The sequence below is a fragment of the Eublepharis macularius genome, chromosome 6, assembly GCF_028583425.1.
Source record: "Eublepharis macularius isolate TG4126 chromosome 6, MPM_Emac_v1.0, whole genome shotgun sequence".
Classification (NCBI taxonomy): Eukaryota; Metazoa; Chordata; class Lepidosauria; order Squamata; family Eublepharidae; genus Eublepharis; species Eublepharis macularius.
The window spans coordinates 137,312,086-137,334,524 of NC_072795.1; the positions used below are offsets into that span (position 1 = coordinate 137,312,086).

The 22,439-nt window shown below is 49.0% G+C and overlaps 1 protein-coding gene across 1 annotated transcript in view; it reads left to right on the forward strand.

The window, feature by feature from the left end:
- The window catches only part of SH2D4B (SH2 domain containing 4B), a 186,208-nt gene extending 164,215 nt beyond the window's left edge, over nt 1-21,993 (forward strand). Inside the window, exons 7-8 of the mRNA XM_054983863.1 lie at nt 7,138-7,358; nt 21,901-21,993. Coding sequence (XP_054839838.1) covers nt 7,138-7,358; nt 21,901-21,993 — 314 coding nt within the window. The remainder of the gene's footprint in view (nt 1-7,137; nt 7,359-21,900) is intronic.
- Nucleotides 21,994-22,439: the final 446 nt, after the last annotated feature.

Genomic DNA, 22,439 nt, shown 5'->3' on the forward strand with positions numbered 1-22,439 from the left:
TTATCCACTTGTAAAGGGTTCCAAGAAACAGAAAAGTCTTCTTCCATTTGTCCTTTCATTAATGAAGTTAATTTGTCCATATCTGCAATTTCCATTATCTTCACAATTAATTCCTCTTGCTGAGGTATTGGTGTTTCCAGGATGATGCTAGTAAAATTCTAGCCGCAGTTACTACATGAATTATGAGGTTGTTGGAATTGAAGTCTGTAAGATAGTTTGTAATAAAGTATGTACCATTATCCAAAATCTATGCATCTCCTTACAGGACCACCACATATGAAAAAATGACCCGGTATGTTTCTCACATTTCCAGCAGTTACTAGACGTATTTTTATACATTTTAGCCAATCTATCCGGTGTTAAATACCATCTGTAAAACATCTTATATACATTCTTTTTAAATGTGACAGATTTAGTTATTTTAACATTACTTTCCATATCTTATTCCATTGTACTGAGTCGATAATACCTCCTAAATTCTGCGCTCACAAGGTTTTACACTTTCCACCCCCTCATTCACTTTCATTTGCATTAAAAATACATACATTTTCTTAATCAATGTTTCATCTGAATCATATAGCAGTTTTTCAAAGTCTTTTTGTTCTATATAAAAGCCTTCCATTTTTTTGTCTTTATTATATCTAGATTCAATCTGTGCTCTTGACCACCAATCTAAATTAATACCTTGGTTCTGTAACTCCTCTTTCATTTTTAATACTCCTTTATCATCTAAGAGTTCTTTGTATCTGATAACCTTATCTGTGGAGAATACATTTGGCTGTGTAAATGCTGCTAATGGGGAGACCCATTGTGGAGTTTTCGAATATATTTGCGGCACAATTCTTTCCCATGTTGTTATAAGAGATTTTCTTATCAGATGGTTTTTAAAATATTTGTGTCCAGTCACTTTTCCATACCACATAAATGCATGCCATCCTGACTGTAACCTTCAAGAGTTAAAAGTCTTGGATTTTCCAATAAAATCCAATCTCTCATCCAAACTAAACAACATGCTTGGTAGTAAGTTTTCCAATCAGGTAAAGCACGGCCCACATTCTCTTTCAGACCTTGCAAGTGTTTTCAATTTAATTCTTGGTTTCTTTCCTTGCCAAATAAATTTGCTTATATTTTTGTTTAGATCTTTGAAAAAGGATTTATTAATACTTATTGGGATGGTTTGGTAAAAAAATATTATACAGGATGGAATATTTATGCCAGCAAAGCACATAGGCAGTATCTTTGTGAGTTGTGACTTCTTCTATGAGTATACAGCATTGTCTAAAGGATCACTTTACTTCGCTGAAAAATGGACTTTGATCTATATTGAAATATTCAGTTCTTTGGATACCCTTTTCGGATCAATACATTGACTTTTAGGAGTTGTTGTTTAGATTCCACCTGTTGGATATGATATTTGTATATAATACATATTTATTGCCTTATTTATTGATTGCATTGATATTGGAGTTTCATGAATTGTTATAATTATAATTGAGCACTGTTTGCACTTTAACACTAAAGTCATTGTATTGGTAGTGATTGGGCTTATCTTGTAGCAGGTTGTAGCAGAATGCACTTTAAAGAAGATTTCCTAAGTGCAGGTGTCAGGGAGCTGGAAGGGAAAGAGTTAACAATTGCCTGGAATATGAGTTTGATTGACAGGTTGTTCCTTTCTCTCTGATTGGCCAGTCAGAACCAGCCTTCAAGATGACATTTGGTGCTGACAAGATTTTGGAAGAGTGTATGCGAGTGTCTAACAGGGAAGGTCAGACAAGTTCCCCTCTGGCATAAGAAAAAAGAAATCTTTTGCCCTAACTGTAACATCCTTGTTTTGAGGAAGAATTCTAGTTAAGAATTCCAAGTATAAAAGCTAGCACAAGCTGAAAACCATTTACACTGCTACAATAGAACTGTGGGTATGTTTTTGGCAAAGAGTGATTGGATATATTGTCGAAGTATTGTCGAAGGCTTTCACGGCCGGAGAACGATGGTTGTTGTGGGTTTTCCGGGCTGTATTGCCATGGTCTTGGCATTGTAGTTCCTGACATTTCGCCAGCAGCTGTGGCTGGCATCTTCAGAGGTGTAGCACCAAAAGACAGAGATCTCTCAGTGTCACAGTGTGGAAAAGGTGTTGGCAGGTCATTTATATCTACTCAGGAGGGGTGGGGTTGAGCTGAGTCATCCTGTAAGAGTTTCCCAGGGTGTAGAATGCTAATGGCGGGAGGCTTCACTGTATCCTGAGGAGGTTCTTTTGCATATGGATTGGTGCTTGATGTGCTAATCTTCTCCGCAGGGCTATTGTCGGGTGTAGAATGTTTTGTTAGCCTGGTGTTTTTCAGAACTGGAAACCATGCTCTGTTCATTCTTAAGGTTTCTTCTTTCCTGTTGAAGTTTTGCTTATGCTTGTGAATTTCAATGGCTTCCCTGTGCAGTCTGACAAAGTAGTTGGAAGTGTTGTCCAGTATTTTGGTGTCCTGGAATAAGATACTGTGCCCTGTTTGTGTTAGGCTATGTTCAGCCACTGCTGATTTTTCAGGTTGTCCAAGTCTGCAGTGTCTTTCATGTTCTTTTATTCTTGTCTGGATGCTACGCTTTGTGGTCCCGATGTACACTTGTCCACAGCTACAGGGTATACGGTATACTCCTGCAGAGGTGAGGGGGTCTCTACTGTCTTTTGCTGATCGTAGCATCTGTTGTATTTTTCTGGTGGGTCTGAATACTGCTTGAAGGTTATGCTTTTTCATAAGCTTTCCCATCTGATCAGTAATTCCTTTGATATATGGCAAAAACACTTTTCCTGTGGGAGACTGTTTTTCCTTGGTTGTTTGATTCATCCTGGGTTTGATTGCTCTTCGGATTTCATTTCTGGAGTAGCCATTTGCCTGAAGTGCGTGGTTTAGATGATTAATTTCCTCATTGAGAAAGTGCGGCTCACATATCCGTCTTGCACGATCCACTAATGTTTTCATTATGCCTCTTTTCTGTCGGGGGTGGTGATTGGAGTTTTTGTGTAAGTACCGATCAGTGTGAGTTGGTTTCCTGTAGACCTTGTGACCTAACTGAAAGTTTGCTTTGCGGATGACCAAGGTATCCAGGAATGGGAGTTTTCCCTCAATTTCTTTCTCCATTGTGAATTGTATGTTCAATGTGATTGGATAGTAAATGGAAACTCAAGCCAAGCGAAGAAGGGCTATATCTGTTAGGTGATGAATAACTCCTGCCCAATGTCTAAAGGGGGGTTGGCTCTGAGGAAGACCCTGGGTCTGTTGTAAAGAGAAAACTTTGAACTAATGTCTGGAAACCTAAGTTTAAAAGGGGAACTCTGAAGAAACATTATTACTGTAACCAAAAGATTAAACAAAACACCTCTCACTAACAAGATCTAAGAATAAGAAACTAAACTTAAAGGAACTTATTTTGCCTGTTACTTATAAAGTATTCTATTCTACCTACAAATTTTACCTCAGCTCTTTCATTCCCTGACTGTCCTTATACCATCCCTGCCTGTTCAATAAAGTTGTTGTTGTTTATATGTTACACCATCTCAAGGGCTATTTTCCATACAGAAGAAGAAAGTTCCTGCTTTCCTCCCATCAAGTTTCTGAACTGGACTAAATAGCCAAACATATAACTGCTTATCAGGGTGGGACACAAAAGAACTTTAATACCTCAGATAGAGACATACTGTTTGGGGCTGGTCAGCCAAAGCGGGCAAAGTTGGATTGGGGGGGTCTGCTTCAGAATGGGGAAGTGGGGAAGACCTGTCATACAGGTCATCCCTTGGTACAATTCTGGTGGTGTTGATCTGTTTTCTTATTACATCCGATTTGTATTGTAATTCCAGAAATCTTTGTTGTAAATCATGCAGGTAAAAACCTCTGTCAGAGGTATTGGAAATGAGGTGGCTGCAGCGTAGAGCTTGGTTGTAGATAATAGATTGTTTGGTGTGTTTCAGATGATGACTGGAGGCGTTTATACATGTTTGGTGATCAGTTGGTTTTCTGTATAAGGTGGCTACTTCCATCATGCATTTGTACAGTAGTGTCTAGAAAATGTATTTCTTGTGTGGATTCATTCATGGTCAAGTTGATGGTGGGATGGAAGTTGCTGAAAGCCTGGTGAAATTTCTCTAGTGCTTCTTTCTCATGTGTACAGATGATAAAAATGTCATCAATGAATCTCAGGTTAGTGAGTGGGAACTGATGAAGTGCTGCTCCAAGTCAACCATGAAAATGTTGGCATATTGTAGTGCTGTGACGATTGTTCTAGAGGACTCTGGTCAAGCCCGATTCAGATATAGACATGCATTTAAGAAGCCTTGAGCATCTAGCTATCTTTCTTACATCAAATTATTTAATTCCTGGTAAGAAGTACACCACAGAAAATATTCTAGGTTCATTATCAGGTATTGTACACAAGTAATATGATTATGGAGTCTCTGTTTTCATTTTAAGCTTCTATGCTTACAAAATAATTATTCAGCATTCTTAATATCAACTCAATCAACAGAAAATTATACAGTCCATTATAACTACATAGATCATTAAAGGAAAGCAATTACATGAGCCCAGAAAAGCATCTTACCCAAAGTTACAAAGGTCACAGGCAAGAAGCCCCTTCCAAGAAGAAGCTCTTGATCAATTTAGCCTGTTATATTTATAGGGTTTCAAAACCATCTCCTTACAATGGTGGTCCTGCTTCAAAGAAACTTACATTCTTGGCTAGCTTATTAACTTATAACTTCAAACACCAGACAAGGATAATCTTGTTATCCATATTTGAAACATCTTCTTAAAATGTGTAACAATAATTAGTTCATTCTTGCTATTTATCTTAACAAAGTCTATGTAAAATTAGTGATTACAATCTTCTCATACATCTGAATATCTTTTGGCCCTCCACCAATACATCTATCCTTGAATACTGTTGCAAGCCTCTACGAAGTTAGACATTCCTGCCATCCTCAGATACTCCCCACACTTGGGCTTTGGTACGTTGTATATATGATATGAGTTAAATGCCTCTTCTAATTTACACATGGCAGTACATCTGTATAACTCTATTGTTTTACGCCCCTCTCCAAGGTTGTTCTATTCTAGGCCTCTAGACTCCCGTTTCTGTGTACAAAGACATCTTCTATGATTTTCTTGGTCATATCCAGCAACTGTTCTCCTATAGTTCTAGCTTTATCCATGACAATTGCCCATGGTTGTGCCATTGATCCGAAGAAATAAATCATCACCAAATCTGAAGTACTTGTGGATGAGGACAAACTGGCAGAACTTGGTAGCAAGGTCAGCAGTGGTGTTGTTGGAGATGGTGTTCCTAATGGCTTGAGTCCCATCTTTGTGGGGAATGTATTGTCGAAGGCTTTCACGGCCGGAGAACGATGGTTGTTGGGGGTTTTCCGGGCTGTCTTGCCGTGGTCTTGGCATTGTAGTTCCTGACGTTTCGCCAGCAGCTGTGGCTGGCATCTTCAGAGGTGTAGCACCAAAAGACAGAGATCTCTCAGTGTCACAGTGTGGGGAATGTTGGTATATAGGGATTCAACATCCATGGGGGCCAAAACAGTGTTATATGGAAGACTATCAATAGATTGTGCTTTTCTTAGAAAGTCTATAGCGTTGTGCACATCACTGGGACCACTGATAGCATAAGGTCCAAGAACGAAGCCCACATATCCCGACATCCCTACAAGCATGGCGCCTATGCCAGAGACAACAGGACATTCTGGGCTGCCAGGCTTCTGTATTTTGGGTAGAAGATAGAAAATGCCTGGTCAAGGTTCCTGTGGTGTGTCCATATAGATTTGTTCTTGTATGGATGCATGCAGGGCTTTTTTTCTGGGAAAAAGGTGGTGGAACCCTGCGCCGCTTGGTAGCGCAGAGGGCCATCTAAACTCCCCTCTGTCTGGAGATCAGGGGGCGGGGCCACCAGCCATGTGACCATTTTCAAGAGGTTCTGGAACTCCGTTCCACTGCGTTCCAGCTGAAAAAAAGCCCTGGATGCATGTAATCCCTTTATAATCCTGTCTAGTTCTTTTTAATATTCCTGAGTAGGGTCTGAAGATAGTTTGCCTGTAGAAAGTAGTGTTGGAGAGTTATTTTTCAGCTTCCTAAATGTAGTCAGATTTTTCCAGGACGACAACTGCTCCTCCTTTGTCAGCTTCTTTAATAATGGTGTCTGGATTGTTTCTGAGGATGTTTGTTGCATTTCTTTCAGCAGGGATGAGGCATAGTTCTGTGAGATAACATGAGAGGGATCCTCTAGTTAGAAGGCCTGGAGAAATAACAGTTATAATATGGAAAGAACATGGCTAAGGAGAGAATACATTATATTAGCATCAAACAATCAACATACTGTGGCATCAGTGACAGTGACGTATGTTCCCCAGAGGTCGCTTTGATCAGCCAATAAGCACTTGCTGATGGTCCCTGGCCCCAGGGAGGTCCGCCTGGCCTCTACCAGAGCCAGGGCCTTTTCGGTCCTGGCTCCGACCTGGTGGAAATCTCTGTCTGAGGAAAGTAGGGCCCGGCAGGATTTGTTATTTTTCCACCGGGCCTGCAAGACGGAGATGTTCCACCAGGCATTTGGTGGCGGCTAGGCTGTCCTCTTTCTGGTCATACCACTGAAGACCATCCACCACTCATGCAAGAGCTCATAAGTGTGACGCAGGGCATGATGCAAGAGACAAGCCCTGCGTCTAAAATGCTGTATTTTAATATTTATATCCGCCAATTTTAATTGTATATGGAATAATGTTTTAATGTTTTTATAATGTTTTATTGTTTTTCATCTTTATGTAAAAATTGTATGTTGTTACACCGCCCTGAGCCTGTCTGACAGGGAGGGCGGTCTAGAAGTGTAATAAATAAGTAAATAAAATAACAACCGAACAATCGTGGCATGGCCGTACGCAGACATGGCAAAACTGGAGAGGCTGGCAGGCAGAACCTGGGCATGCCCCACCCCTGCAAAAAACCCTTAAAGACTAAATAGTTTGATGCTTTTGTAAGGAACGGCTTGTTTCCTCCAGTACCTGGCCTGAATGGCAACGGCGAATGAGTCAGACCAAGCTGACGTTTTCAGGTCCCTGAAGACCCACCGTCTCCTTACCACATCTTTTTGCTCTGTCAGGTATTATTAGTCGCCAGGAAGCGGAAGAGCTGCTGATGAACAAATCGGAGGGAGCCTTCCTGGTGAGGGTCAGCGAGAAAATCTGGGGATATGCCTTGTCCTACCGTCATCAGAGTGGCTTCAAACATTTTCTGGTGGATGCTTCTGGAGATTTCTACAGCTTCTTGGGGGTGGATCCCAACCGGCATGCAACACTCACAGATCTTATTGATTTCCACAAGGTATTGCGATACATAGTTTGATCACTTTACTTGAGAGATGAATAGTTCAGAGAGAGGCTATGCAACTTGAAAAACGAGCCCATAGGAAAAATGAAAAACACAACATACAAAATGAATTTTCGACTAGTCCTAGGATCCATTCTCCCTCCCCCTGGTAGCTCATGCCCTTCCTTTCTGCTCTGATTCCTCCTTCTGAAACCTAAATTGTAGCCCAGTGAAAAAATATCCAGAAATGACCGGGGGTGGGATGCACACAACCCAGCGTCTGCAGTTAAAAGGACCAGGCAGTAGGTGATATGAAAGACACTTACCTGAGAACCTGGAGAGTTTGAGTGGACAATAGTAACCTTGATGGACCAGTCGTCTGGTTTAGGATAAGGCAGGTCCATGCTCCCAGCTTCATGCATCCATGTGCCAGGTAGCTGACAGCTCAGAAGGAGCCAGAGTCAACCCAGCTGAACCTGCCTGGGATAAGTTGGGGGTGACATTTTTTTATATAGGAAGGCTGTCAAGCTGGCTAGAGAAGGCTAAAGCTCCTGCCAGGCGGGAAATGATGCAGCAGTTTCTGCCTTTATGGGATGGAGGTTAGCTGGGATAAGCTCAGTGACCTTTTGCAAACTACAAAGGGATGTTTTACATTGAGATGAAGAACTTCTCAGAGAGAAAGATGGAAGAGTGAGTAAAGAGAGAATAGTCAGGAGGATCCTTAGTACTTTGGTCTCACTTTGTGCAATTCAGAGCCCATAAAAGTCAAAGATGATTTTTTTTCAATCTGTATAAAATTGAGGAAACTGAGTGAATTTGCATGACCTCTCCTGTTTTTTCACCAGCTGATTGTGCCATTTCCCCACTTTTTCCATGTGCATTCCGACTTTGCTGGTTCTGTGTGGGGCAAATAGTATTCTTTTCTCCCTTTGGGGGCTTGGAACTTGGAACTCTTAAAAGTTCTGCATTTCTTTGCACTCCTTGCTTGCTCATCACCAGCAATAAGAGGACAAGAAAAGCTCCTCCATCGAGGGAGGGAGTGCAGGGACACCTGTCAGAAGCAACCAATCCATTAGCCTCTGACATTTCAAACTAACATAGATTTGGGAGGGTGGTCCCCTGATGAGAAGAATCAATGACTGCCGTTTTGACAAGCGTCCTAGAGGCTGCGCTCTGCCCCTAGCAAGCTTAATTGTCTGCGGTCAAATGGGAAGCTGCTTTAATAACGTTGTCTCGAGATGTTGCCCCTCCCTTATCTCCCCGGTTGCTGACTCTGCTGCTCTTTCTGTCTGAGTGCTCTTTAACGGCAAATGCTGAAAAAAGTTACTCCAACTCTATTAAAGGCAGAAGGCAACAGATGTAGAGGCACCAGACAGTCTAGCTTCTATTATTAAATCCACTAATGTATTTCTTTTTAAAACTTAGTGTGCATTTAAATGCAGTGTGGAAGGCACTACAGGTGGCTGTTGCGATCCAGTGAAGACAATTCATGCGGAGATATGTCAGTTCTTTTCGGAAAATACCTTTCTGAATCCAAACCAGAGAATGAGGGTCTGATGAAAGGATATATTAAAAGCAAGTTGTATTGGGAGAGAGGGCAACCTAACTCTGCTTTTAATATGTGCCCTGGGAATCATCTTTAAAATAGTGTGTGGGGACTAAATCAGTTACCATGTGTTATGTGGCAGCAGGAGGGGTTTCATCACTTATTCCTTCCCATCCTGTCCTCCTTTGCTAGAAGAAAATGACCATGGGGGATGGGCTGTTTGTCCTACTGCCAGTTCCTCATGTCTGCTCAGGAGTCAGTTGGTTGGTTGGTTGGTTGGTTGGTTGGTTGGTTGGTTGGTTGGTTGGTTGGTTGGTTGGTTGGTTGGTTGGTTCCTTCCTTCCTTCCTTCCTGCCTTCCTTCCTTCCTTCCATGTGTTTCAACAATTCCTGCCTATTCCAAAAGGAAACAGGTGTTATAAAGCAGCAAAGGGCAGGGCAGCAGGAAACACTATTTTTTTTTAAATGACATGAATAAGATGTTTTGTAGAAATATAACACCAAGAGTTGTTTTGCTCACCATATGCACTCTGAAAGCTCTGTAGGATTGTAAGGGACGGGTATTAGATCTATTTCTAAGTCTGCTTTATGCATGAAAATAATTAAAAGGAAAAGAAAGCTGTGGGCATACCATAGTCTCCAAACACCCCTTGATGTTTTATTCATTTTGGCCTGCTGCTATGTCAAGTTATGGGAGCTTTTCAGGTTGAAAAGCAGAAGGCAACCCTGCTGTACCGAGGGACGATGCTGGTAGCCATAAGGCTTTCCTTCTTCTCCTTCTGAAGTCTCCTGCAAGTTCTCGGTGGGCATGCATGTGCCAGGCTGGCCTCTTGCATGCTGGCTATGCAACTATGTGCAACTGCTCCATGGAATGTTGGAAGAGACACAGCCGCAGCCTGGAGACGAGCCTTGGTGCTGGGACTGTGCACTGGAACACTCGCGCTTCAGATCGTAGCACCAGGGTTTAGAGCTTTTCTCTCGGGCCACTGTGTTCTTGCTTTGAAAGTACACGGAATGATGTCCTTGTAACCTTTTGTCCTGTTAAATAATAGATAACAGTCAGAAGAAAACTTTTGTAGCCCTTGGCATGGTTGGAGATCTCTTGACACAGGCTGCCCTCTTTCCCTGTGAAAATCAATCAGAGTTTTACTATTGATTTCAATAAGTTTCACCCCTTCGACTTGCGGCTCTTGGGTTTTTTCTTTGGATCTCGTATCATAAGTTTTGTAAATATTTCTTTTAAACCAAAACATTTTTTTAAAAGCCTCCATTCCCTAGAGGAATCTTAATGTGCCAGACATGGCAAGAAATCATTTCTTCAATGAGTAATGGCCTGTAAGCTAAAGCTGAAGAAAATAAATCCTTCTTAAAAGTGTTCCCAATGATTACTGTTTATGTACAAGCATCAGAAGATCCAGGGACAAGTGCAAACCTACAGCAGACACTGGAATTTACGAGAAAAGGGAGAGGAGGAAGCTTGAAGTGGGAAAAGAAATTGCTACCCATGGCAAAGATGGATGGGACTGGGTTAACAATTAATATGAGGTGATTAGTTAGCGCCACATCCTAAATGGAGAAAGCTCTCCTAGTGGTTCTTACAAGAACTGATAACTATTAAAAATACTGTCCACTGGGATGAACAATTAACAGTGCAATCCTATGCAGAAGTGCTCCAGTCTAAGCCCATTGAAATCAATGGACATCAAGTAATTGTACATAGGGTTGCCCTTTGAGCATCCCCCACACACTTACCATGGTTTAACATCAATTGCTCAGCCATTAAAACAATTTATCCTGCATGTACCTCTGCCATTAGGAGGACATAGGATAGCCTTTTTTGTGGTGGCTCCCTGATTGGGTAAAACCTTCCCAACTCTAACTGACACCTTTATCGTAATCCATTAGGTTAGGCCCCAGATCTAACTGATTCCATCATCTGCTGTCCTATTCACTTGAGCTTTTAACAGACAAGCCTTGTGATGCTACTGTTGTTAGTTTGCTTTTTTAGTTTTTTATTTAGTTTTTTATTTATTGTTAGTTTGCCTTTCGTTGAAGGTTATGTTATTTTGCTTGGGTTGTTTGAAATTGTTGATTGTAAGCTTTATTGGAGTCTAATGGAAAGGCAGGATAGCAGATTGATAAAATAATGGGGGAGGAGGTTTTCACAAACTGAAAACAAACCCAAGTGGTCAGCAGTCTGGTAGAGTCTGCCTGATCTGTACCACTTCAAACTGCAGGCTGAGAGCAGCCTAATATGTTTGTTGGTGTACATATGCACACATGCATGTGTATGCACACATTTCCTGATAGTTTTGCCCTGTCATGCTAGTTTTCTATGTTCTAAGAGCTTTTGTATATCGGTTCAAACATTCAGGCCTTCAGGCAGAAATGTTGCACTCTTACCAATCAATAGATCGTATTAGCTTTCTAATGATGTAACTTGGCTAGAAATCTGGGTGCATCCTGCTTACAAATAATCTCCACGGACAAGTTAGGAGCTGGGACAGGATCACAAAATGTATATCTGTATCTATATTTATATCTATGTAACTTGTGAGAAGTAGATTGTTACACACATACACACATCACAGAATCACAAAGTTGGAAGGGGCCATATAGACCATCTAGTCCAACCCCCTGCCCAATGCAGGATGAGCCTAAAGCATCCCTGACAAATATTCTGTGAAGAGGCCCGGGCGGCGGGCCAGTCTCCTGCAAGTCTGCCGTGGTATGGCCCTGGCGGGCGGGCCGGTGTGGGGCACTTGCCGGCAGGTTACTGCATGCACTGGTTCCTGAGTGGCGGGGCTCCAGCGTGCTAGGCCTCAGACAGGGGTGAGCCGCCTTGGTTTCCCCTGGCAGCTGGCTCACCCTTCACAGCAGGGTAGCCAGTCAGCTTCTCTCCTCCTTGACCAGCGTTCCCGCCTCCCTTTTATCCCCTTTCCCACATCAGCTCATCTGGCTGATGAGCCGGGGCCAGCATCCGGCTCCACCTGCACCCAGGTGTGAGCCCTCTCTGCTCCCTCCCCCCGTGCTCAATGGAGGCTCTGGTGGGGGCAGGGCTGTTGGACAGGCCTCCTGGCTTATCCCTTCCTGTGGCCCGGGGGTGGCCCTGCCTCCGCCGTGCTGGGCCTGGCGCGCCTCCGCCCGGTGCCGCCCCCTCTCCCAGCCAGGGTGCGCCGGGGCGAGTCGCCCCACTCGGTGTTGGCCCCAGCCATCTGCCACCGGCCCAAGGGTGGGGGGGGGGTGCAGAGGCGGGCAGCCCTGACCCAGCTCCATGGTGCCCCGCTCCTCCGGGACTGCGGGCTCGGCCTCATGCTCGTTGCCACCACCAGGCCCCTCGCTGCGGTGCAGCATACCGCTCGTCGGCCTGGGCCACGGCCGCTTCTTCCTTCGCGGCCGCTTCTCCCTCCTCCAGCGGTGGGCGGGGGAGCGGGAGCCCTCGCCCCAGGTGAGTGCTGGCGTCGGTGGGGGGGCAAGGGGTCATGGCAGCGAGTCCGGGGGGCTTCCTCTGGGTGGGGGGAGCCCCGTTCCTGGACACACACACCCCTTGGGACCGGAGCGTGGGGGCCCTCCTCTTCGTGCATCTGGGACATGAAGTCGGTGTTTGCGTAGCACCGGCCCGGGCGATGTCTCGTCAGAAAGCTAAAAGGCAAGAGGGACAAATACCACCTTAGAACCCGGGCGTTGTGATACTTCATCCACGCCATCCACAGGAGAGGTGCATGGTCGGTCACCAACGTGAAGGGGTTGTTGGTGAGGTGAAGGGCCCCGACCGCCCACTTGACGGCCAGGGCTTCCTTCTCCATGGTGGCGTATTTACGCTCTGTGTCCTGAAGCTTACAGCTTATAAATAAGACTGGCCGTTCCTGCCTGTCGATGACGTGGGACAGCACCACCCCAAGACCCATGTTGGACGCGTCTGTTTGGACCGTGAAGGGTTTGTCAAAGTCCGGGTTCTGGAGCACCGGGGCTCCGGACAGGGCCATGCGGAGGTCGTGAAAGGCGTGGTCACTGTCGGGGCCCCAGCAGATCTTGGTTGGCTGCTCCTTCCGTAGGCGGTCGGTCAAGGGGCTGGCGAGGGTGGCAAAGTCCCGCACGAATTTGCCGTAATATCCCGCCAGCCCTAGGAACCGCCGTAGCTGCTTCTTCTTTGTGGGTCGCGGGCACTGCTCCAGCATGGCCACGTTCTCAGGAAGCGGCCGCAGCTGGCCCTTGCCAAAGAGGAAACCCAGATACTTCACCTTGCGGAACCCCAGGCGGCTCTTCCCCGGGTTGGCGCGTAGACCGGCCACCTGCAGGGCTTGTAGGACCCGTCAGAGATGCTGGAGGTGGGTGGGCCAGTCGGGGCTGAAAATAAGAATCTCATTGATGTAGGCGGCCGTGAACCCATGGCATTGGGCCAGCGCAGTATCGACTAGCCACTGGAAGGTGGCGGCTGCCCCGTGCAGCCCAAAGGGCATCATCCTGAATTGGAACAGCCCCCGGGGGGTCGCGAAGTCTGTCTTTTCTTTGTCCTTGGGTCGCATGGGCACCTGCTAATAGCCTTTCATAAGACCTAGGGCTGACAAATAGCTTGCGGCCCCCAGCTGGTCAATAAGGACATCGGCGCGGGGCATGGGGTAGGCGTTGAACTGCACAATGCGGTTGACCTCCCAAAAGTCCACACAGAATCGGACTACGCCGTCGGGCTTTGGGACCAGCACGATGGGGCTGCTCCACGCACTATGGGCGTGTTCAATAACCCCAAGTGAGAGCATGTCTGCCACCTCCCGATCCACCGCCTCCCATTGTTTCCAGGGCAGGGGCCTCCAGGGCGCCCGTACAACCTGCCCCGTGGGTGTTGGGATGGAGTGGGACATCAGAGGGGTGGCACCTGGAGTTTTGAAGAAGACCCCAGGGTAGTCCTGTAGGAGGTCCTGCACTTCCTGGCGCTGCACAGGCTCCAGAGCTTTGTCCAGCTGGGGCCCTTCCATTGCTGCCGGCCCCAGGGTCCAGGGCAGGTGGCCGTCCGAGGGCTCTAGGGGGTCTCGGGCTAGGTGGCACCCCTCCCGGGGTCGCTCCTGCCACTCTTTGATATCACTGACATGCAGCCTTTTGGTCTGCCGCCAGGAGGGGCCCCACCGGACGAGGTAGGACAGGGGTCCCAGCACCCGGGCAACGGTGAAGGGCCCATGCCAGGGGTCCCCTCCCGGGCGGGGCCCAAAGACCCGACAGTTGATGAGCACCTTATCGCCCTCGCGAAAGCTGTGGAGGTGGGTCTCCTGGTCATAGCGGGTCTTTTGGGCCTCCTGCGCCTTCTCCAGGTTCTGTTGGGCCGCACCACGGGCGACCTCCATGTGCTTCCGCAGCTGCTGCAGGTACTCAGGGACCGGGTGGCCTGGCTCCTCCTGGGGGGGCTCCACTGTCCCTCCACGACGCCTAGGATCCCGCAGGGGCGCTGCCCATACAAGAGCTTGAATGGGGCGTAGCCGTTGGAGGCTTGCGGGGTCTCCCGGACGGCAAAGAGCAGGGGGTCGACCATTAGGTCCCACTGAGTCAGTTTGTCATGGGCTAACTTCTGGAGCATCGCTTTCAGGGTTTGATTGAACTGCTCCACTAGGCCATCGGTTTGGGGGTGATAGATGGTGGTAAACACCTGCCGAATCCCGAGGGTTGTGCAGAGCTGGCAAGTCACAGCGGCCATGAAGGGCGTCCCGCAGTCCGTTATGAGTTCCCTGGGCAGCCCCACTTGCGCGAAGAACCATATGAGGGCTCGGGTCACCCCGGCTGTCTGCATGGACCAGAGGGGGACGGCCTCCGGGTAGTGGGTAGCGTAGTCCATTAGTACCAGGAGGAACCAGCAGCCCCGGGCCGTCTTTGGCAGGGGCCCCACAAAATCCATGGCGACCCGCTGGGGCTGGCTGGGAAGGCTGCTTCGTCGACTGTGACCAGCGCCTGTGTGGTGGTCTGGGGCCTCTGGAGCTGCACGGCTAACCCTGGCGCATCTTGCCGCAGCAGCATGGGGTACGGCAGGGCCGGGACGTGGACTAGTTCCATCTCCCACTGCTGCCCCTGGCACTCTTAGGCCTGGGTATTCCTCGGAGTGGCTGTGGAAGCAGGCCACAATGGCTCGGCGGACCATAGGGAGATCGGCAGGCAGCAAGCGGGTCCTGATCATGGAGACCGAGCTTCCGCTGTTGAGCAAGGCTGAGAGCCGCCGGCTGGTGACTTCCACGAGTACCAAAAGCGGGGATGGCCAAGGAGCTTGGGCTGTCATCTGCATGGTCTCCTCCCACTTGGCGTCACACTCCATCAAGGGACAGTCCCACATCAGGTGTCCTTTTTGTCCACAGCAGAACCAGGGGCCACGGTCGGTGGCCTTTCTGGTTCCAGGACCCTCCCAGGGGCCAAGCGTCAGTGGTCGGGGCCAGCTGGGGGTTCCTCCTCCCTCAGACCGGAGACCCCTCCCCCAGACGGCCGCCGGGGACCCGCTGCCAGGGCCTTGAAGCACGGCCCGGGCCTGGCCGGGGTTGGCAGCCTCCCTCCTGGCCAGCAGCGGCCCTTTGGGTGTCTCCTGCGGCTCCACCGCCATGAAATTTTCAAGGAGCGCGGTGGCCTCCTTGAGGCTTGCGGGCTTGCTGCAGGCTACCCAATACCATGCCCGTGGGGGCAGGATATTGACGAGCTGCTCCAAAACGACCTTCTCCACCTTTCTCACCGGTTGAAGCCAACGGTAGGCAGCGTCCCGCAGAGCCATAACCAGCCCCCGGGGCTGATCACTCTTCATGTAGAGCATCCCCCGGAACCACTGGCGGTAGGTATCCAGTGTGATGGCGTAGCGGTCAAGGATGGCCTCCTTTAGCTTTGGGTAGTCCGCCCCTTCCTCTTTGGACTGCACCTTCAGGGCCGCCAGGGCCTCCCCGGTGAGATAGGGCCCAACTATAAAAGCCCACTGAGCCGGGGGCCATTGTACCGCCTCGGCGGTCCTCTCGAGGGCCTCTAGGAAGGCATCAACATCATCTTCAGGGCCCAGCTTAGTAAGCTGGAAAGGGGTGCCCCGGCCCGCATGGCCTCCTCCAGCCCCGGGGCTTGTGCCGCCCTGCACATCGCTCATCACATGGCTCAGATCCTGGAGGAGAGCAGCTTGGGCGTCCCGCTACTGGGTGGCTAGGTCTTGTAGGATCTGTCCCTGCTGCTCGGCCTGCTGAGTTGTGATGTCGCGCATCAGCTGGCCCTGCTGCTCCACCAGCCATTGCCCGAATTGGGCCAGGTCCAGGGCCGGGTTCGCGTTGGGGTTAGCTGTGACGCCGCCGGCGGGGTTGGTGTCCATGGTGCTAAAGTCCAGGGTGGTGCCGAGTTGCGGGGGAGCTGCAGGCCCTGGGAAGGTAGGTGGCCGAAGAAAGATGCGGCTGCTGGTCCACCCTGCAGGGGTGGGTATGTGCAGGCGAGGCTTTACAGCGGGCCAAGTGCCTGCATTCTCCACCATGTTGTGAAGAGGCCCGGGCAGCAGGCCAGTCTCCTGCGAGGTCGCCGTGGTACGGACCCGGCAGGCGGGCCGGCGCCAGGCACCTGCCGGTGGGTTACTGTATGCGCTGGCGTGCTAGGCCTCATACAGGGGCAAGCCGCCTTGGTTGCGTCACCGTGGGCCGGCTATTTCCCCTGGCAGCTGGCCCACCCTTCACAGTAGGGTGGCCAGGCTGCTTCTCTTCTCCTCTGCCAGCATCCCCGCCTCCCTTTTATCCCCTTTCCCACATCAGCTCATCTCCACCCCTCACCCAGCCCCCAGCGCAAGGCCAATCACCTGGGCTAGGCCGGGGGCCAACATCCAGCTCCACCTGCACCCAGGTGCAAGCCCTCTCTGCTCCCTCCCCCCGAGCCCAGTGGAGGCTCTGGCGGGGGCAGGGCTGTTGGACAGGCCTCCTGGCCTATCCCTTCCTGCGGCCCAGGGGTGGCCCTGCCTCCGCCGCACTGGGCCTGGCGTGCCTCCGCCCAGTGCCGCCACCTCTCCCAGCCGGGGTGTGTCGCGGTGAGTCGCCCCGCTCAGCGTTGGCCCCAGCCATCTGCTGCCGGCCTGGGGGTTGGGGGGTGCAGGGGCGGGTAGCCCCGGGGCTGCGGGCTCGGCCTCGCACTCGTTTCCGCCGCCAGGCCCCTCGCTGTGGTGCAGCACACTGCACGTCAGCCTGGGCCGCAGCCGCTTCTTCTTCCTCTGTGGCCACTTCTTGCTCCTCCGGCAGCGGGCGGGGGAGCGGGAGCCCTCGCCCCAGGTGAGTGCCGGCGTCAGTGCAGGGGCAAGGGTTCGTGGCAGCGAGTCTGGGGGGCTTTCTCCGGGTTGGGGGAGGCCCGTTCCCGGACACATTCATCCAGCCTCTTCTTGAGAACTGGCAGTGAGGGGGAGCTCACCACCTCCCTAGGCAGCTGATTCCACCTTTGAACTACTCTGACCGTGAAAAAGTTTTTCCTAATATCTAGCCGGTACCTTTGTGCATGTAATTTAAGCCCATTGCTTCGGGTCCTACCCTCTGCTGCCAACTGGAACAGCCCCCTTGCCCTCCTCCAAATGACAGCTTTTCAGATATTTAAAGCGAGCAATCATGCCCCCCCCCTCAACCTCCTCTTCTCCAAACTAAACATTCCCAAGGCCCTCAGCCTTTCCTCGTAGGGCTCAGTCTCCAGACTCCTGATCATCCTCGTCGCTCTCCTCTGCACCCTCTCGATTTTGTCCACATCCTTTTTGAAGTGAGGCCTCCAGAACTGCACACAATACTCCAGGTGTGGTCTGACCAGGGCAGTGTAGAGAGGGACTATGACCTCCTATAATTTTGATGCAATGGCCCTGTCAGACTTTGGAATCCCAGTTATCTAGAGTTCGTCTCCCCCCTTCTGCAAGAAGCACAATGTTTCTTGATTCCAAAAGGTTTATTGAAAGACAATGCTCAGGATACAGTTATCCATATTCCAAGGACTAAGAAAGCCTTGGCTGAACAGAAGCTTTGTTGAGAATGACACACAAAATGAAAGTAACAATACTTCAGACACCCATTCCCAGCCTCCACCCTTAGTCCTGTCTAGAGAGCCTGGGAAGGCGAGGACGTCAAGGTCGGCCGGAATGCGTTGATAAGAGAATTCTTCGTTCCCATGGATATAGGCGGCCTGGACAGCACCTGGGCCTGGAGGGAGAGAACGAAACAGCTACAGATTATAACATGAGAACATGGCGTAGCTATGGCTCGAGAACTGAACAGCAAACTGGCACTCTGACAGGCCCTTTTGATACAACCCAAAACTGAGTTTGCCTTTTTTGCCACCACATCACATTGATTACTCATATTTAGTTTACTGTCCACTCTTACCCCAAGATCTCTTTCGCATACACACCCAGAAGTGTATCCCCCATCCAGTATCTGTGCTTCCCATTTTTTTCGCCCAGATGTAATACTGTGCACTTATCTGTTGAATTGCATCCTGTTCAAAACTGCCCACTTCTACAGTGTTCAGATCTTGTTGAATTTTAACTCTATCTTCTTGGGTGTCTGCCACTCCTCCCAATTTGGTATCATCAGCAAATTTAATGAGCAGCTCTTCCACTCCTTCATCCAGATCATAGATAAAAATATTGAAAAGTACTGGGCCCAAAACCAAGCCCTGCGGCACCCCACTGGACACCTTCCTCCAATCTGATGAAATGCCATTGACGACCACTATTTGAGTGCGGTCCTCTAACCAGTTTCCTATCCACCAAACTGTCCTATAGTCCAGTCTGCAGTCTTCCAGTTGGCCCATCAGAATGTCACAGGGGATCTTACCAAAAGCTTTACTGAAATCCAGGTAAATCACATTGACAGAGTTCCCATGATCCAGTAAGCTCGTCACTCAATCAAAGAAGGAAACCAGGTTGGTCTGGCAAGATCTGTTGGGGACAAAACCATGTTGACTTCCCCGGATCACTAAGCAGTCTTTCAGATGCTTACAGATCAAACTCTTTAAAATCTGCTCTAATATCTTCCCGGCAACAGAAGTCAGACTGGCCGGCCTGTAGTTTCCAGGTCATCCTTTTTCCCTTTCTTAAAGATTGGGATAACATTCGCTCTTCTCCAATCTTGTGGCACACCCCCAGTCCTCCAGAAGGCCTTGAAGATGATGGACTGGGGTTCTGCAAGTTCTCTAGAATGTTCTTTCAGTACGCTTGGGTGCACCCCATCCGGCCCAGGGGATTTGTATTTGTCCAGTGCAGCCAGGTGCCTCTCCACAACCTCTCTGTCAATGTCAACTAGCCACTCAGGTGTCCTGTCATGTCTTCTACCATCTCTAAATGGGCTCGAGTTCTTCAGGTAGAAAACTGAGGCAAAAAAGTCATTAAGCCTGTCTGCTTTTTCTCTGTGCTCCATCAGAGTTTCTCCTTCTACTCCCAACAGCAGTCTAATTGCCTCTTTTACCTTGTGTTTGCTTCTTACATATCTGTAGAAGTTTTTCTTATTGTAGCAAGCCTCCCTGGCCAGACCGAACTCATACTGAGCTTTGGCTTCTCTGATGGCTGATCTGCAGTACCTAGTAACCCACATATATTCCTCTTTAGAGGTCTGTCCTTCTCTCCATGTGGGAAAAAATACAACGGGCTCTAGAAAGTGGAGGGCGGACAGGTGGGCATTACGACTGACTGATCCCAGCCGGGTGAAGGGGATGGGCATTGCATCCTGCTCTGTGCCTGATCCCAGCTGGGTGAAGGGAGGAAGGCACTGCAACCTGCTTCATGTTTGATTCCGGCAGGGTGAAGAGGGGGTGGGCATATCCACTTGTTCTGCTCTTGATCCTTGGTGGGTGATGGTAGGGCAGGCATTGTCACCTGCTCCATGCCTGATCCTGGCTGGGTGAAGAAGGGCAGTCATTGTGTCCTGCTCTGCGTCTCATCCCAGCCAGGTGAAGACGAGGTGGGCATTGCCGACTGCTCCACATCTGATACTGGCCGAGTGAAGTGAGGGATTGTATTGCCACCTGCTCCACTCCAGATCCCGGCCAAGTGAAAGCGAGGACAATCATTGACACCTGCTCCACGCCTGATCCTGGCCACATGAAGGGGGGGCAGGCATTGCCACCTACTCCACATGTGATCCTGGCCAGGTGAAGGGGATAGGTATTGCCACCTGTTCTTCTCCTGATCCAGGCTGGGTGAAGGGGTGGGTGGGAATTGACTCCTACTCTGTGCCTGATTCCATCTGGGTGAAGAGGCAGGCATTGTTGCCCACTCCGTATCTGATCCTGATGGAGTGAAGAGGTGCAGGCATTACTGCCTGCTCCACGCCTGATTCCGGTGGGTTGAAGGGGGAGCAGGCATTGCCACTTGCTCTGCACCTGAACCCAGGTGGGTTAAGACAGGGGAGATTGCTACCTGCTCCCAGCCGTGTGAAGGAGGGTGGACACAGCCACCTGCTCTACTCCTGATCCCAGCCAGGTGAAGTAGGGCGAGCATTAAATGTATTATTTAATGTTTTTAAATGTTTTTAAACATGTTTGTATTTGTTATCCGCCCTGAGCCTGCGAAAGCAGGGAGGGCGGAATATAAATATAATAAATTAAATTAATTAAAATTGCCTCCTGCTTTTTGCCTGATTCTGTCCAAGTGAAGGGTGGTGGGCATTGCTGCCAGCTCCACATCTGATCCTGATGGGGTGAAGGGGGCAGGCATTTCCACCTGCTCTGTTCTTGATCCCAGCCAGGTGAAGAGGGGTTGGACATTGCTTCCTGCTCTGTGCCTGATCACAGCCTGGTGAAGGTGGGGTGAGGACATTGTCACCTGCTCCACACCTGATCCCAGCCAGGTAAAGGGGGTGGGTGGGCATTGTTGCCTGCTCCGCACCTGATTCCAACAAGTGAAAGGGGGAGCAGGTATTGCCAAGTGCTCCACTCCTGATCCCGGCTGGGTAAAGGGGAAATGGGCATTACCTCTTGCTCCACGCCTGATCTCTGCCGGGTGATGGCAGGGGGTGAGCATTACCACTTGCTGTGATTCTGATCCCAGCTGGGTGAAGGGGGAGCCAGGCACTGCAACCTGCTTCATGCCTAATTCTGGCAGGGTGAAGAGGGGGCGGGCACTGCCATCTGCCCTGCTCCTGATCCCAGCTGGGTGAAGGAAAGGGGGGCTGGTATTGCCATCTCCTCCGCTCTTGATCCCAGCTTCGTGAAGGTGGGCATTGCTACCTACTCCGCTCCTGATACCAGCTTGGTGACAGTGAGGGGCATGTATTGTCACCTGCTCTGTTTCTCATCCCAGCTGGGTAAAGGTGGGAGGGGTGGGCATTGCCACCTGCTCTGCTCCTGATCCCAGCTTGGTGACAGTGAGGGGCATGCATTGTCACCTGCTCTGTTTCTCATCCCAGCTGGGTAAAGGTGGGAGGGGTGGGCATTGCCACCTTCTCTGCTCCTGATCCCAGCTGAGTGTAGTCAGGGTTTGCCACCTGTTCCAGTCCTGATCACAGCTAGGTGGAGGCAGGGAGTGGGCATTGCCACCTGCTCTGCTCCTGATCCCAGCTGGGTGATGACAGGGGGACAGGCATTGCTGCCTGTTCTGCGCCCGATCCCGGCCTGGCACACTCTCTGAGGGACGGGCTGCCTCTTCCGGGCTTCTCTCCACAGCAGCACCCTCTGGAGGCACAGCAGGGTAGGAAGTGAGTTGTCTGGAACACAGTTAGTCTTTTATATAGTAGAATAAACACACACATATACACATGTGCATATGCATATATATATACATACCCCTACACACACACTTGTCACTTTCCCAACCATTGACTAAATCCCAGCTATCAAAATTCACTCTAAGTTAATGTATCCTATAATGTAATCCTCTGTGAAATCAGTGGAATTTATAGTGTGATCCTAAGTAGATTCACAGCCTTCTAAGTTCATTGATATTAGTGGATTTAAAAAGAAGTAACTTTTAAAGATTGCACTATTAGTCTGATTTAGGATTGTAACCTTGCAATCACAATCAATACAATCTATTTTCATACTGCTGATGTAATCTGTTTTATCTTTCTAGGAAGAAATAATCACATCCTCGGGTGGAGAATTGCTATTGGATCCTTGCAGCCAGACAAAGAACCCGCCGGACTATAGTCTCTTATTTGAATGATTTTTTTTTTTTAAAGATTACAATAAATATTTCTAGACAGTAGAAGTGATTAGTGAACCAAACCTCCCTTGAGAAATGACCATTTATTACTAGGTAATGGCTCTGCAAATGGTAATTAATAAAAAGTCTTAGATTAGGGACTACCTAATTTTTGATCTGAAAACATTATTCAATGTCATGTCATTAGTAATGAAAAGCTGAGAAAAACATGAAAATAATAAGTTGTCACTTAATACCAGTTCACTGATGGAAGAAATAGGAGAGCTGATGTAGCCTAGTTCCTGCCTCTGTTGCATCCTTCCCAACTTGCACAGCTTTTTGACTATGAATGTCTTGTTCCCCCAAGATAGTTTTAGGTGGGTAATCCTGTTGGTCTGAAGTAGAAGAGCCAGATTTGGGTCCAGTAGCACCATAAAGACAAACTTTATAAGCTTTTAAGAGTCAAC